This window comes from Dipodomys ordii, unplaced genomic scaffold (genome assembly GCF_000151885.1).
Source record: "Dipodomys ordii isolate 6190 unplaced genomic scaffold, Dord_2.0 Scaffold24, whole genome shotgun sequence".
Classification (NCBI taxonomy): Eukaryota; Metazoa; Chordata; class Mammalia; order Rodentia; family Heteromyidae; genus Dipodomys; species Dipodomys ordii.
Window position 1 is genome coordinate 13779952 of NW_012267240.1, and position 14705 is coordinate 13794656.

At 39.6% G+C, this 14705-nt stretch overlaps 1 protein-coding gene across 1 annotated transcript in view; it reads right to left on the bottom strand.

Moving 5' to 3' along the window:
• Positions 1-792: 792 nt before the first annotated feature.
• Positions 793-14705, bottom strand: part of Tmem236 (transmembrane protein 236) — a 37283-nt gene continuing 23370 nt past the window's right edge. Inside the window, exon 4 of the mRNA XM_013014646.1 lies at positions 793-1774. Within this exon, the coding sequence (XP_012870100.1) occupies positions 1209-1774 (566 nt within the window). The 3' untranslated portion in view covers positions 793-1208. The remainder of the gene's footprint in view (positions 1775-14705) is intronic.

A 14705-nucleotide genomic window follows, 5' to 3' on the forward strand; every position in this document is an offset into this window, starting at 1 on the left:
CCACTTCTGGATTTTTCTGCTTATGTGGTGCTGAAGAATCAAATCCAGGGCCTCATGTTTGCAAGGCAAGCATTCTACCACTGAGCTACCTTCCCAGCCCCTTAAAGGACTTTTAATTCAAACATGTCAGTTTACGAGTAGTGTAGTGTATATAATGTATCAAATTCCACCAATAAATTGTTCTTGTACTGTGACATCTACATCATTGATTTATGGTTCTTACTATATAATTTTATCTCGGTCTTATGGTTGTACTTTGACTTCATTATACCAAATAACACTCAAGTTTGTAGTTCAATATCAGCACAACAATTCAGCCTTAAAGTGAATCAGGTATCTGTAACACTAAATTGCTTTTCATGTCTAAAGCAGTCTGAATTCAAAGCAAAGCCTACACATGGAAAAAAAATATATGGTTCCAATGTGAAGTAAACCCTAAATCTACACCTTTCAGATGTGTGTGTGTGTGTGTGTGTGTGTGTGTGTGTGCACATGTGTGTCAGTACTGGGGTTTGAACTCAGGGCCTAAACACTGTCCCTGAGCATTTTGCTCAAAGGCTGATGCTCTTCCACTTGAGCCATAGCTCTCCTTCTACATTTTGGTAATTAACTGGAGATAAATCTCATAGACTTTCCTGCCTGGGCTTCCTTCAAATCGTGATCCTCCGCTGCTGTGAGCCTCCTGAGTTGCTAGGATTACAGTGTGACCCCCTAAACCCCAGCTCAGCCTCCAGATTTTTAAACAAGTATAATCTAACATTTACTCATTCACTTTATGGGATCTATCTTAAAACCAATTTTAATCAGTTCATCCTATGCTCATATTTACATAAGTCATGTATAAAATCTTACTTTTTAGCTAACGTGGAAATAAAACCATGCTCCCATTTTTTAAAAAGACTTAAACAATGTTGTAGAAAAAATTCAGTAATGTAACTCATTAAAATCAATTAATTAAGATGCAACTTCTAACATGTTCTAGCAGCCCATGGAGGCCAATTGGTAAAAATACAACTTTACTGAAATCTAGCACCATTTGTCTATATAAAAACAGATAAACAGAGAAGCTAGCTTAAAAAAATATTTTTTCTCTTCCATCTATTTTTCATTCTTTATATAATGCAAATATTCATGTCTCAGTAAAAAGATTACAAATGTGCATATAGGCATAGCAAAGAGGTCTTCTAATCTTGAAAGTTTTCCTCTTATTATGGAGATATTTCAAAGGAAGAGAAAGGCCTGAGTTTGGTTAGATAATTGAAGTAAATATATGAGAATGTCACTAGCACATTTTTACAAAGTCCTAAAATAGGTGTGATTGTCCCCAGGACGATGATTAAACTAAGCCTAACAAACACAAAGGGCAAATCCTGCAGGAGTATGCCTGAAGTGCTCAGAAGGGGGTTCTGGGGCGTGAATATTATTCGAAGGAGAGAAATAAAACTGAATATGTAGACTGGGTACAGCCAGCCTGACTTGTACACGGCAGGGTGACCAGCCACGCGCACCATTTCTATAGTGTCAGACCACAGCAGAAAGCTCCACAGGAATATATCTGCACGGACATCTCTCCGTGACATCGTCCTCAGAACTCCAGAGTGAAAGTAGGGCTCCCGGGGTCCTGTTAGTACATGAGCCCGCCTCTGTGGCTGCACCTCAGGGGTGGTCTTGGCTGCCTGGGAAGGTGCTAGGTTCTCTTCATTTTGCCTCACTTGATCCGTCACAGTCTTTATCTGTTGCAAAGAACTCGTATGGATGTATGCATCTTCGGAACCTGCAATAAATCGATTTATTCGTGTTTTAATGTGTAAAATGCAATATTCCTTCATTTAAATGTTATTAAGCCAGATGCAGTACCATACACCTGTAATGGCAGCACTCAAACAACTGAGGCAGGAAGAGTGTGAGTTTGAGACAAGCATGGGCTGCACAGTGAGACCCTGTATTAAAAACAAAGAAACTAGATAGACAGATACATAGATAGATGACAGAGAATAGATGGTAGGTAGGCACACACATACATACATACTGTTACAACATAAAATCCAAACTTGAAATCAAAATAAAACTGTACCTGTTTTCTATTGGAGGCACATGGAAAAATAACCAAACACTGAAAAAAAATGCAGAAGTGGAGGAGGTCCTTCCTTTTCCTTTCAGAAATTCTATTTGTGTGCACCATGCTTCTTGATCATTACCCTCTCTGTACCATACTCCTCCTTCTCAGGGCAGCCTTGCTAAAGTTGCTGTGTGTGGAGAAGGTTCTCAGTACCTAGGTATTTCATAGATATGGATCCTGAGTCATGTTTACCATTTCATCATAAAAGCCACTACGGGGTACTGAGCTAAGCACTACTTCAGGCATTATTTTGTTTATCCTCCAGACATATCAAGCAACCTGAGGCCCATGGAATTAATGATGCTTGGATTGAATACAGAGTTAGGAATGGATAGAGGGGGAACTCACACCTAGATCTGGTTGACTCCAGCTGACAAACCCTTGATTTTATAGCTGCTATTACCTAAAGGCAAGAAGATATCATGAGCTAATTATAAAGCATAGGAGTATCATAAAATTAAATGAGTCTAACAGTTCACTAGTCCAACATCATCATTTTTGTCATGGGGATCACCACACACCACTTCTCTGGGTGGAGAGTTTGGTGTTGAAGGGCAGGGAGCCTATTTGACCTTTCGAGGTTTCACAGGGAGGAGCAACAGGCTGAATTCAAGATTTGTAAAGCTGATCAGTAGGACCGATTAGTATAAAGCACCTGTACCCAGCCATCAGACTACATTGGCAACACACAAATCATCCGACCATGGGGGGCATTTGATGTAAGGCATTGTTGTGTTTATACAACGTGTGTGTGTGTGTGTGTGTGTGTGTGTGTGTGTGTGTGTGTGTCTTTGAGTATGCTGAGATTGGGGATTATGAAGGGACTCACAAATGCATAGTATTAATATCACTTTTTGTTAGTGGGGCTGGTGGGTTTCTTGCTAGAGATGGACATTGGGGCCTTGCACAGGTCAGGAAAGTGCCACATTGAGCTACAGGGGCATTATTTTTATACATGAAAGTAACAGCTTTCTTTTTCAAACATTTGCCCTCGTACACCATTTCTGTTGCTAAGAATTCATTGACCTTGACTAAGTTTACTCAGCAAACATGCTGAGCCTCCATATTACCTGATAAGACAGAACTTAGAGAGTCATCGGACAGAATAGTTCTAAAGGTCAAAATGGCAGAGTCAATAAAAATGTGTTGAACTATATTGAGCTGAAAGTGAAAATATTTAAAATATATTTTGCTTAATGACTAATCGATCAAATGCTCGGTTATACAATAAGCCTATGTTGTTTTACCTATCATTAGCTATTTTTAAAAAATTAAGCTTAGCCAGGTCCTAGTAGTTCACACCTGTAATCCTAGGTACTTGAAGAGCAGTAATATTGTATCAGAGATTTCAGGACAGTGCAGACAGAAAAATACTTCATGAGACCCCCTTTTCTCAACAAAAAGCTAGATATGGTGGCATTTCTGTTATCTTGGCTATCCAGAAGTATAACATTGGTGGACATTTCCCAGACACTCCCTCAACAGGAAACAAGATTGCATATGAAAATAACCAACAAATGGCAGGGCTGCAGGCATGAAACTGTAAGAGAACCTACTTAGGAGGTGCTGTGCCCTGAGTTCAGTCAAAATAAGTAAATAAATAAATAAACTTGAACTGAGTACCTTTATAAACGAAAAAAGAATTAAGTTCTGACTTAATGAGACATTACTTCTGGTTTGAATCATTCATAAGAAAATACTATGGCTCCTAACCCTTAGAAACATCTTTACTTTAGAAGTCATGGTAATTTGTGTGGGTCTTATTCTAATGCAATAGTCAAAGAAGACAGAAAAATATATACTGACAGTTATTAAAAGGAGGAGGAAGAAATCTCTTTTAAAAGTATGCTATGCTTGAGCTGAATTGCTCAGGGACAGCTCCCAGGTCTAGAGCTCAAGCCCCATGATGACAAGAGAGAGAGAGAGAGAGAGAGAGAGAGAGAGAGAGAGAGAGAGATCTTTCATGCGATTGTTTTTAACATATTTATAAGATTATGTCTTTGTTGCTTTGCATGTCCCTCCCCCATGGTATAACCCCTGCTTTCACTATATATGATGTTGGTATATGTGGAGGGGAAGGGAAAAAAACAAATCATTACAGGAGGACCCATTGCAACAATGAGATGTACAAGTCGTTATGTCGAAAAACTAACTTTACAACTTTGGTGTGGGGGTGGGGGAAGATTGGAGGGGTGGGGGGAGGATGGGAAGGGATGGGAAGGGGAAACAAGGGAGGAGGCTACAATGCTTGATAAGAAATGTACTCATTATCTTGCCCATGTAATTGTAACCCCTCTGTACAGTATGTTCACAATAAAAAAAATAAAAAGTATGCTATGGTCTACAGAACTTTCCCTCTCTTAGTAGAAAAAGCTATGTGAATGAAAATCAAACTCCCTTTGCCAACTATGAGAACACAGCGTATCAGGCAGTTCCTGAAAGATGACTGCAAAATCAGCACAGTTTCAAGGCCAGGAAGTGGCCATCTAAGAAGTGATTCATTGACATTTTCTACACAGTCAGTGAGAGTTATATTATCTGAGCAATGAATTATTATCTCAAGTTTGATGTTTTAAAATTGTTATTCCAAGGTGATGTACAGGGAGATGACAGTTACATACGTTAGGTAATGAGCACATTTCTTTTTGGACAATGTCACCTTTTCCTTCACTTTCTTCCACTTTTTACCTCCCAGCCCCATCCACAAGTTGTATAGTTCATTTTCAGCATAATGTCTAGTATCACTGCTGCATTTGTCTACCCTTTGTCCCACCATTTCTGTGCCCTTTCTTACCCTCCCAAAGACAGACAAACTAACAAACAAGACTAGAGATAAACAAAACAGAAACAACAATAAAGAAAAAAACCTCTTGTTCTCATTTTTTGGAGTTCATTTCAATAAATATCATTCTATATGATCATATGAATATAGTTATTGAGCCTTTATGATCCTCTCCTAAGAATATCCTCCTTTAGTCTCACTGTGTGACTGTCTAGAGACAGTGATTAAGTGATTACATAATTTCCCAAATTTCACAGTATTGTGGGATAGTGATGCTTAGTTAAAGTCACACATTCTAACATTTATTAGTTCTATGAGCTTTGACAATACAGTTATTTTTTCCACAATTTATCATATCCAAGTGTATTTTTTTGTCTTTTACCATCCAGTGTGTTTACTTGTAGATTTATAGGTACAGTCTAGTTACCACAAATGAGAGAGATAATGCAACCTATGTTTCTTTGGGTCTGACTTTGCTTAATATAATTTTTTCCAAGCCTTTCCATTTTCTTATGAATGGGCAATGTCATTCTTTCTGATGGAAGCATAGAACTCCATGATGCATATATACCATATTTTCTTGATCCATTCATCCATTGAGGGGCATTTGAGTTGATTCTATATCTTGACTATAGTAAACGATGCTGCAGTGAACATGGTTGTGCTGGTATAACGTTAGTGTAGCCTTTTTTTGTGGCCTATTGAATAAAGGCCCAGGAGTGGAATTGCTGGGTCATAGGAAAGCTCTATGTTTAGACTTTTGAGGAACCTCCATACTGCTTTCCAAAGAGGTTGAACCAGTTTACATTTCCACCAACACTGTAATAGCTAGCCTTCCGTTTTGGCCCACATCCCCACGAGCATCTTTTTCTTGACAATGGCCATTCTAACTAGGGTTAAGTGGAATCTCAATGTTGTTTTAATTTGCATTTATTTTATGGCCAGAGATTATTTTGATGAGATATGAGTTCTCAATCCATGTGCCTTTGGTTGATTTGGCTGGGAATTTTGTATGTCTCCCCAGTTTAGCAGGATTGGTCATGCTCTGATACAAAAAAAAAATAGCAGCATTCTGTGTCATTCCAAGATCTGTGCTACTGGATGAAATGTCTTTCTTGTTAACTGTGCAAATTAAGTAATTAAGAAAACATTGGGACTAGGCTTGAGTGTCTCACTTTGTAATCCCAGATTCTCAGGATATAGAAGTAGGAGAATCAAAGTCCAAGGATGGCCTGGGCAAAGTCAGAAAGACTCTACCTAAGAATAATGAATTCAAATTGTGTTTAAAAACTGAATATGAAATGAAATATGACATGTTGTACCTAAATTCAAGACTGAGAATTAACATGCAGGTGTTTCCTTGGTGCTTCTTTAAGGATTGCAGATTGTTACCATTTGTGGCTCTTGTCTATAAGTGATTCACTAGTGAGCAAAAAGATTAATAGTCTGCTGTTAATCCTGTTGCTTCACAGTTTGAAAGCTTGTTCTGCAAAAATGGTAGTACTGATTGTGGCTTTACAACACCTCTTCCATAGCACCAATATTCTATAAGTGATTCACTAGTGAGCAAGAAGATTAATAGTCTGCTGTTAATCCTGTTGCTTCACAGTTTGAAAGCTTGTTCTGCAAAAATGGTAGTACTGATTGTGGCTTTACAACACCTCTTCCATAGCCCCAATATTCCATTCCAGTATCCCCTGGGGAGGGGTTACCTCTATTACTCAATTCCCCTGACACCAATTCTCACCTGACAGCAGGAAGCACAGTTCCTCCTGGAATATACGAGAATGCCAGGAGATGACAAACTCCCTTCTCAGTTAGAGAAATAGAAGAACACTTGTTTGGAGAAAATTAACATTTGTATTTATCAGTGACAGACTTTTATATTCTATTAACTATGTCAATCAATGTTTATCAAGACCTGTGTGCAGATATCATGCCAGGTGCTGATGACATGACATTGAATGAAATGCAGTCCCCAGCCTCTGAAAAAAAATATAATATATATATACTTAAATATATGTGGAATATAATATACAACATATTATATAATTATAAATATTGTAAGATTATATATTACATAATATAATTGTATATTATATAATATAATGTGATTTGATACTAAAATATGATATAATACATTATATATGTTATTCATATTATATATAATTATAGTGAAAGGAGCTAGAAATATGGGTCAAGTGGTAGAACAGGGGAGGCCTTCAGTTCAGTCCCAAGTACAAGAAAAAAATAAAGGAAGGAAAGAGAGGAAAGAAAGGATAAAAGAAAAGGAAGAAAGAGAGGAGAGGGAGGGAAATAAAACCTTACTTTGATAACAAATGGCTAAGTAGGTAACTTCTACCCATTTTCTATAGTTCTGTTCATTTATTTCCACCTATAATTAGTTCCCCCGAAGTTTTTTATAGCTTTCCTGGAGAAAATATAACACAACAAGTCAGTACCGAAGCACTTTATAGGCAACATGCGCTCCTCTTACCAAGAAAGTACATTATCTAAATAAAATGAAGAAAGAAAGGGGAGCTACAAGAAAAGGCATGTAAAAACATACCAAGAATAAAGTAAGTTACCCCCCCCCATACACACACATACCACTGTCTGTTAGAAGCAGACAAGTGTAGTACTACACATCACTTACCTAAGCTAGACTTCAGCCAAATAGAATGTAGCAAATAGAATGAAAACAGGCCCCACCTTGGTGACTCTTGGTCTCCTATATTCACACTAGTGTGGCTAGAATAATAAATGGTGGTAGGACTTCAAAGGCAAAGCACCATCAGCTCTCTTGGGATTAGTATCTGCAATGCCCAAGGGAACCCAAATCCAGGGATACTCAAGTCCCTTATAAGAAGCGATGTAGTATTTGCATGTAAAGTATACCCATCTTCTTTTGTCCTGCATATCATCTCCAGGTTACTCAAAATGCTTAGTGCATTGGAAATGTTATGCATAGCATATTATGCTGGATTGTCAGAATAACAAGAAAAGTCTGTATGTATTCAGTTCAGATGCAATGTTGTTTCTTGCTTTTTTTTCAAATATCTTTGCTCCACACTTGGTTGGATTCAGAGGTGCAGAGTGGTGTGCTGGGTGGTCAGTAAGTTCAGTAACTTATTTCACTGTCTCAGGAAATCCAAATTAACCCAGGGAGTCTTAGGAGTCACATCTGAGGTGTGGTAATTAAGCACACGTAGGAATTAATTAAGTGACCAATGGAAAGGGACTTGCACTCCTAGCTAGCTTAGAGTCGAGAGACTCTGAGGAGCAGTTAAGGAGGTGAGGAGAAAGGAATTGACATTTACTATGTTGTTTCTATGTATCAGTTCCTGTTCTAAAACTTTCACATATATAAAATTTCTAGAAATACTAGGGTGCCTGTAACATATGTTCCCATTCTGATAATCAGTAAACTGAGGAACAGAAGATTAAGAACTGTTGCCAAGGTCACAGTGCTAGTAAGTAGAAAAAACAGAACTTGACTCCCAAAGCCTTCAACAATGTATCTGTTGGAGATAGATTAACTAGAGCCTTTGGGGACCAGATAAACATTTTAGATTTCATTTATGTATGATGGAAAGCCTTTTCAGAGGTCTGAGGAAGAGAAAGAGGAAAAGAGAAGACAATGAGGACATAGTAAGGTCAGAGGGGGCAGCTGATGCTCACTTCATTCTAAAGAACTAAAGACAACTCCTAAATTTCTCAGAAAGTCAGATGCCTGACTACTCTTGAATAGCAGTGACCAAATTCTATTTTTCCTGAACATAAAATGTTCTAAAGAAAACTAAGATGATGATTAATTCATGACACATGACACTGGGGGGGGCGGGAGGGGGCAGTGGAGGGGGAAGGGAAGAATCTGAGAGAAGCAAATTAATGATCCTTTTAGAATAATATTTAAGACAGCAAATGAAAGATACAAAACACTGTTGATCATGATTCTTTTAGTAGAGAATAAGAAGGAATGGGGCAATAAATTAGAATACAATATGCAGGGGAATGTTCTGATGGTGTTGTTTTGATACTACATACTTACAGAGGTAAGGAAGACAAGTAATAGAGCCATAAATGCCATGAAAGAGAATGGCTGCTTGCTGTACATGGGTGCTGTGCAGAAGGAATGAGTATCTAGAAAGCACCTAACACATTTATCTTGACCCCGAAGAGTCATATATATGTTAAACAAATACAAAGTAGCAATATAATTGCCTGCTTTAAAATGACTGAGTATAGATAGTAGTGAGTGATTACAAATGGCTAGGTATTGGCTAAGGTTACATTGTTGCACAAGCACAGCACATATTGGGGGAGGGGAAAATGTCCAAAAGTTTGAGAAACAGTGTCACACTAGTGTCTTAACAAGATCATGAGTTGGTTTTTCCTATTTCCCTGTCCGCACCACAAGAATAGTGCCAGCCCACAGAAGTAATATTTGTAGATGTGGAGACAACTTACCTCCAGTTAATAAAGAGATCCTCGCATTAAGTTGCATTACCTTGATGGCTTGGGATTGGTCACAGTGGGAGAATTTTCACCAATGAAACTGGCAACACTACAAATCACTTTCCCCCATTCATATTATTGCCCCGAGAAGCAGTGGTTAAACACTGACCTCTCCATAGTAGTACTGAGTCTCAAGACTGTTTCATCAAATGATGATGACAATGACAACAACGATGATGATGATGTTGATGCATCCAAGATAAGTACACATAGACATGGAAAAGTACACATAGGCATACATTCTTGGGAGTTTGTTATACCAAAGATACTCTACTGACATCAAAAAATATAAAAACTCTAGAACTCAGTTTCAGTTTCATGCCATGCATTGCATGAATCTGAAAACAAGTAAATGTGTCATTTCTGGATTGTATGCAATCTAAAGATTTAAGGAGAACTTATTTGTCTGAACATACAGCGGGAGGGGGAGAGGGTTAAAGAAGGGTTTCCCACAACCATTAATTTAGAGACTCATCTAATGCAAGAAGCACTAGAACTTGCTCATGAATTTTAAACTATTCTACTTTCAAAGACTGACAAAATGTTCTAACCTAATTTCAGCTTTCTATTGGGAATGTTTTGCTGTTTCTCCACAGTGGATATATGTGTTAACTAGAGAGTATGATTTAATTTACTATATGTAGAAGTGGAAATCATGATATTACACATTTCTGTTAGTTATGATGTCTCTTCCTAGGCAGGTTCAACCAGAAGCATATCAAATACAAAATAATGAATGCTAAATTCTTCAAGTTCCCTTACTGCTATCCATTTCTTTCTTTTTTTTGGGGGGGGGTCTGGTCGTGGGGCTTGAACTCTGGGCCTGGGCACTGTCCCTCAGCTCTTCAGCTCAAGGCTAGCACTCTACCACTTGAGCCACAGCGCCACTTCCGGCTTTTTTCTTTTTGCTTATGTGGTGCTGAGGAATCGAACCCAGGGACTCATGCATGCAAGGCAAGCGCTCTACCACTGAGCCACCTTCCCAGCCCCACTGCTATCCATTTCACACACACACACACACACACACACACACACACACACACACACAACAGGTACTCAGGAGGCAATAGGAAGAAGGATCACAGTCTAAAGCTAGCATGGACAGAGCCACAAGATCATACAGAGCAGAAAAGGTTGGGGATGTGGCTCAAGTGTTAAGCACCTGCACCTGCTAGGAAGCTTGGGACCTTATTGTTCAAACCCCAGTACTTCAGACAGACAGACAAACAGAATGTATTCCAGTAAAATGTAAACAGAAAAATATGAAAAAATATTATCATTGCTACATACTGTAGAACTGTGGGACTTCTGTTTGCTAGGTGGTAGCTCTACCACTTGAACTTTGCCTCCAGCCCTTTTTGTTTCAGTTATTTTTGAGGGATAAGGTCTTATATTTATGCCTGGCCTGGCTGCGACCACAATCTTCCTATTCCTGTGTCTTGCATAGCTGAGATAGCAAGTGTACACTATCATGCCCATCTATTGGTTGGGGTGAGGTCTTGATAATTTTTTTGCTGGCCTCACACTACCAAACTATCCCTCAAATAACCTGGATTATCAGCATGAGCCATCATCCCCAGCCTACACTCTCAAATGTTCTCAAATGCTAAGTATTTACAAATTACAGAAATTCTTAATCAAAATATGTTCTGTAGACATACTTCTATTTAGATAAATGCTTATGGGCTTAAGTGCTCAGACACAGGCTACATCTCAGAATCACAGTCTGAGCCCTAACTTGGTGTTGAGTTGGCACAAATGGGAGGGAACCGAATCCACTGCCTCAGCCCCCTCGCTTGGCTTTGCTCTCACATAATCACTAGGGTAGGAACATCTTTCCCCCTGAACCTTAGAGCTCCATGAAAGGGGGCCTATGCTGGGCTTTACTCATGATTACTACCCCGACATCTAGTAGGGTACCTGCTATTGGTACAGAACAGACTCACCATGAAAATTTACTGGGGAGGGAGGAAAAAAGACAGGAGGAATTTCTTTCCTGGGGTCTTTCAGGACACTCTGGCAAGGGTACCAAAGCATTCAAGCTTGGCCAAACATCACCCCTGAGATTCAACAGGCAGAAGGACTTTGGTGTCCTGCATAGGGACAAACACTCAGATTGCACATGGCCCCAGTCCTGGGCCATAGCACCGATCCTATGAACAAGCCCTGGAAAACCTGGCAGCGCAGCTTAGGGGCCTGCATAGCTCAAGAGTAAGAGGAGATGTGACATGGCAGTAAGCCCATCAGAGTGTGCCAGCCTGGCCTGGCACCTGCATAGCCAGCAGACCCAGGCAGAGAGATGGCACCAGCCCCAGTGGCCATGGATCAAAGATTGTGGAAGCCTCTCAAACACCACTGGGGTCACCCGGCAAGGAGAGAAAAGGGCTGATGTGTGATTCCAAGAAATGGTGAGTTCATAGGAAGCAACTCTTACCCCACCTCACCAAGAGCCCATGCATATGCCCGGAAATAGGGGGACTGGTGTCCTAAAAGAGCAGTGCAAGCAAAGCTTGAGCAGAACAATGTTCCCACAGATCAACAGAAACAAAATGACCAAGAGTATTTGCACATTATGCTGGCAACCAACTCCTGTCCATCTAAAACAAGAATAACTTTGCTCTTGAGAGGCTAGTGATCTCCTCCTGTCATTCAAACTGGGGTGGAGGAAAGCTTTGTGTGCTGAATGATCCTGTACAAAGTGAGGCTTGGTGTGCTAAACAAATGCAGGTCCCATTGTTTGTATTTCCCTTATTCAGTCTCTCTAAAATATGCATTTCAAAAGTAATCCCATAATTCTCCTGTCTCATTTCACATGCTCAGCTATTCACATTTTTTTTTCTTGCCTGCTTAGGAGAAAAGGAATAATCTGATAACACGGGGTGAAAATCGCTGTCCAGATCAAGTGGAGCCATAACTGAAGACTTTTATATTTGGTAGCATCTTCTGCTCTTTGTCCACTGGCATAGAACTACCTCTGGGTAGTTCTTGGGCCAATGCACACAGCCCATCTCATCTGACAACTGGTATTTTATTAAAAACTATGAACTATTCAGGAGGCTGATAGGTGAGGATAGCAGTTTGAAACCAGCCTGAGCAATAAAGTCCACAAGACTCTTCTCTGCAATTAATCACCAAAAAGCTGCACCAAAAAGCCAGAAGTGAAGCTGTGGATCAAGGGGGTTCAAGTCCCCTAAGTTTAAGTCCCAAAACTTCCTTCTTCTACATAGCAAAGGGAGGGAAAGGAAGGAAATAATCTCCCTTCTGGGCCTGGTGGTGAACACAGTGTTCCTCATATTTGTCCTGGAGCACATTGCAAAACAACACATTATGGAAACCCAATTCACCCTGGGCTCGTATTGTACAATAAGCTATTTCTTAAAAAGAAACAAAGAGGAACTCAAAATGCCATCCATTTTATTCTGGAGAAAAAAAAAAGAGTCCCTCCCCCTCTGTTCTCCTTTCAACTGCTGCATGGTTCTAAATTTGCATCCATCTACAGTTTTGCTTTTCCTGCCATCCATGCTCTGATGTCTCCAGATCACTGGAGAATACCAAGGATTTTTGGATTCACTCAATCCCTGGCTCTACTCTTTGCTGTACCCTCAACATTGCTCATAAGCCTACCACTCTGCCTCTAGCCCATGTCATACCCAGTCCTCACAATTCCTCCCCCACCCTCTTCACGCTTCTCTTCCAACTTCTCCACTCTAACCAGCAAAATATGTGCTTCCTATTTATCAATGAAACCAGAGCATTATTGGGTATCAACTGCTCGTTTCTTTTCTCCCCACTCCTGAAGTTACCAGTGCCTGAGTCCCATTCTTCAAACATGATTTGATGATCTGGGGGTTCCACCTAGATGTTTAAAAACTATAAAAACAACTTAGTTGATACAAAGGTATAGTCAGGAGTGGGAGCAAGTGGTGCTGTGGCTCAAGTGGTAGAGCGCTGGCCTTGAGCTGAAAAACTGAGGGACAGCGCCCACGCCCAGAGTTCAAGCCCCATGATCAAAAACAAACAAACAAACAAAAAAATGAGTGGGAGCCATTGCTCTTCATTTCAGATATAAAATTACAATCATTTACCAAGATCTTCTTTTTTAAAATAATCTACACATATCTAAGTCCCATCCCAGAAATGCTACTTCAGTTCATTTGGGTGATGGTACACTTATAGATTTAAAGTACTCTAGTAAGTGATTTTTTTCAGGTTTTTTTTGGCGGGGGGGGGGGGGGGTCTGGTCGTGGGGCCTGAACTCTGGGCCTAGGCGCTATCTCTCAGCTCTTCAGCTCAAGGCTAGCACTCTACCACTTGAGCCACAGCGCCACTTCCGGCTTTTTTCTTTTTGCTTAGGTGGTGCTGAGGAATCCATAGCAGGACCTCAGGCATGCAAGGCAAGCGCTCTACCACTGAGCCACCTTCCCAGCCCCATCTAGTAAGTGATTTCTATATATTATAACTCCAAGAAAAAGTGAACAGAAATCCTATGGAGACAAAAGTCAACAAATTTGGCCAGCTCAAGTAAATTAGTGTGGTGACTATCATATTTAATTTATTGGATATTCATAAGTTAAACAATTTGTGTGCTATAGGGAATTAAACTTTTCTTCATTAAACTTTCTTGAGAGAATAAATAATAATTTTCACTTACAGTAATAAAAAAGAGAATGGGTAAGGGACAAGTGCACAGGATGATGTCAAAATTAGAAATTCTCCATATCAAATCCACAGTAAAATTGGAAGGCAATTGATAAACTCCACAGCATATACTCTATCTATGACATAGCAAAACCCAGAGTCGTTAATGTATATAAAGCTAATGAAGCCCTAGTTTTTTTTTAAGGCAGGGGAAGAAATATACCAATAGAAAAATGGATCAAAAACAATATTTGATTTTTGTAAGAAATACATACTGGAAGCCGGGCATGGTGGTACCTGCCTATGATCCAGTTCCCAAGCCTGAAGCCAGCCTATGTGACATAGTGAGACCTGACTCCAAAACTTAAAAAATCAAAAAGCACAAAGCACCGGTAAATTTATGAAAAAATTTAAAGCAACTACTACTTTTTAAAAAAAAGCATATTGGGAAAGTAGTAAGATACTGTCTTTGACTATGAAATTGATAAAGATAAAATGGAATAAATCACAAGGTGGAAGAAAAGTGGGTCCTATCTTACATTCGTGTTGGGAGGAGAAATGGGAACATTCTTTGGAGAAAGCCATGTGAATATACCTATCAGAAACCGTAACATCTTCTGCAGACCCTAAGTCAGCAATGCTGCCTGA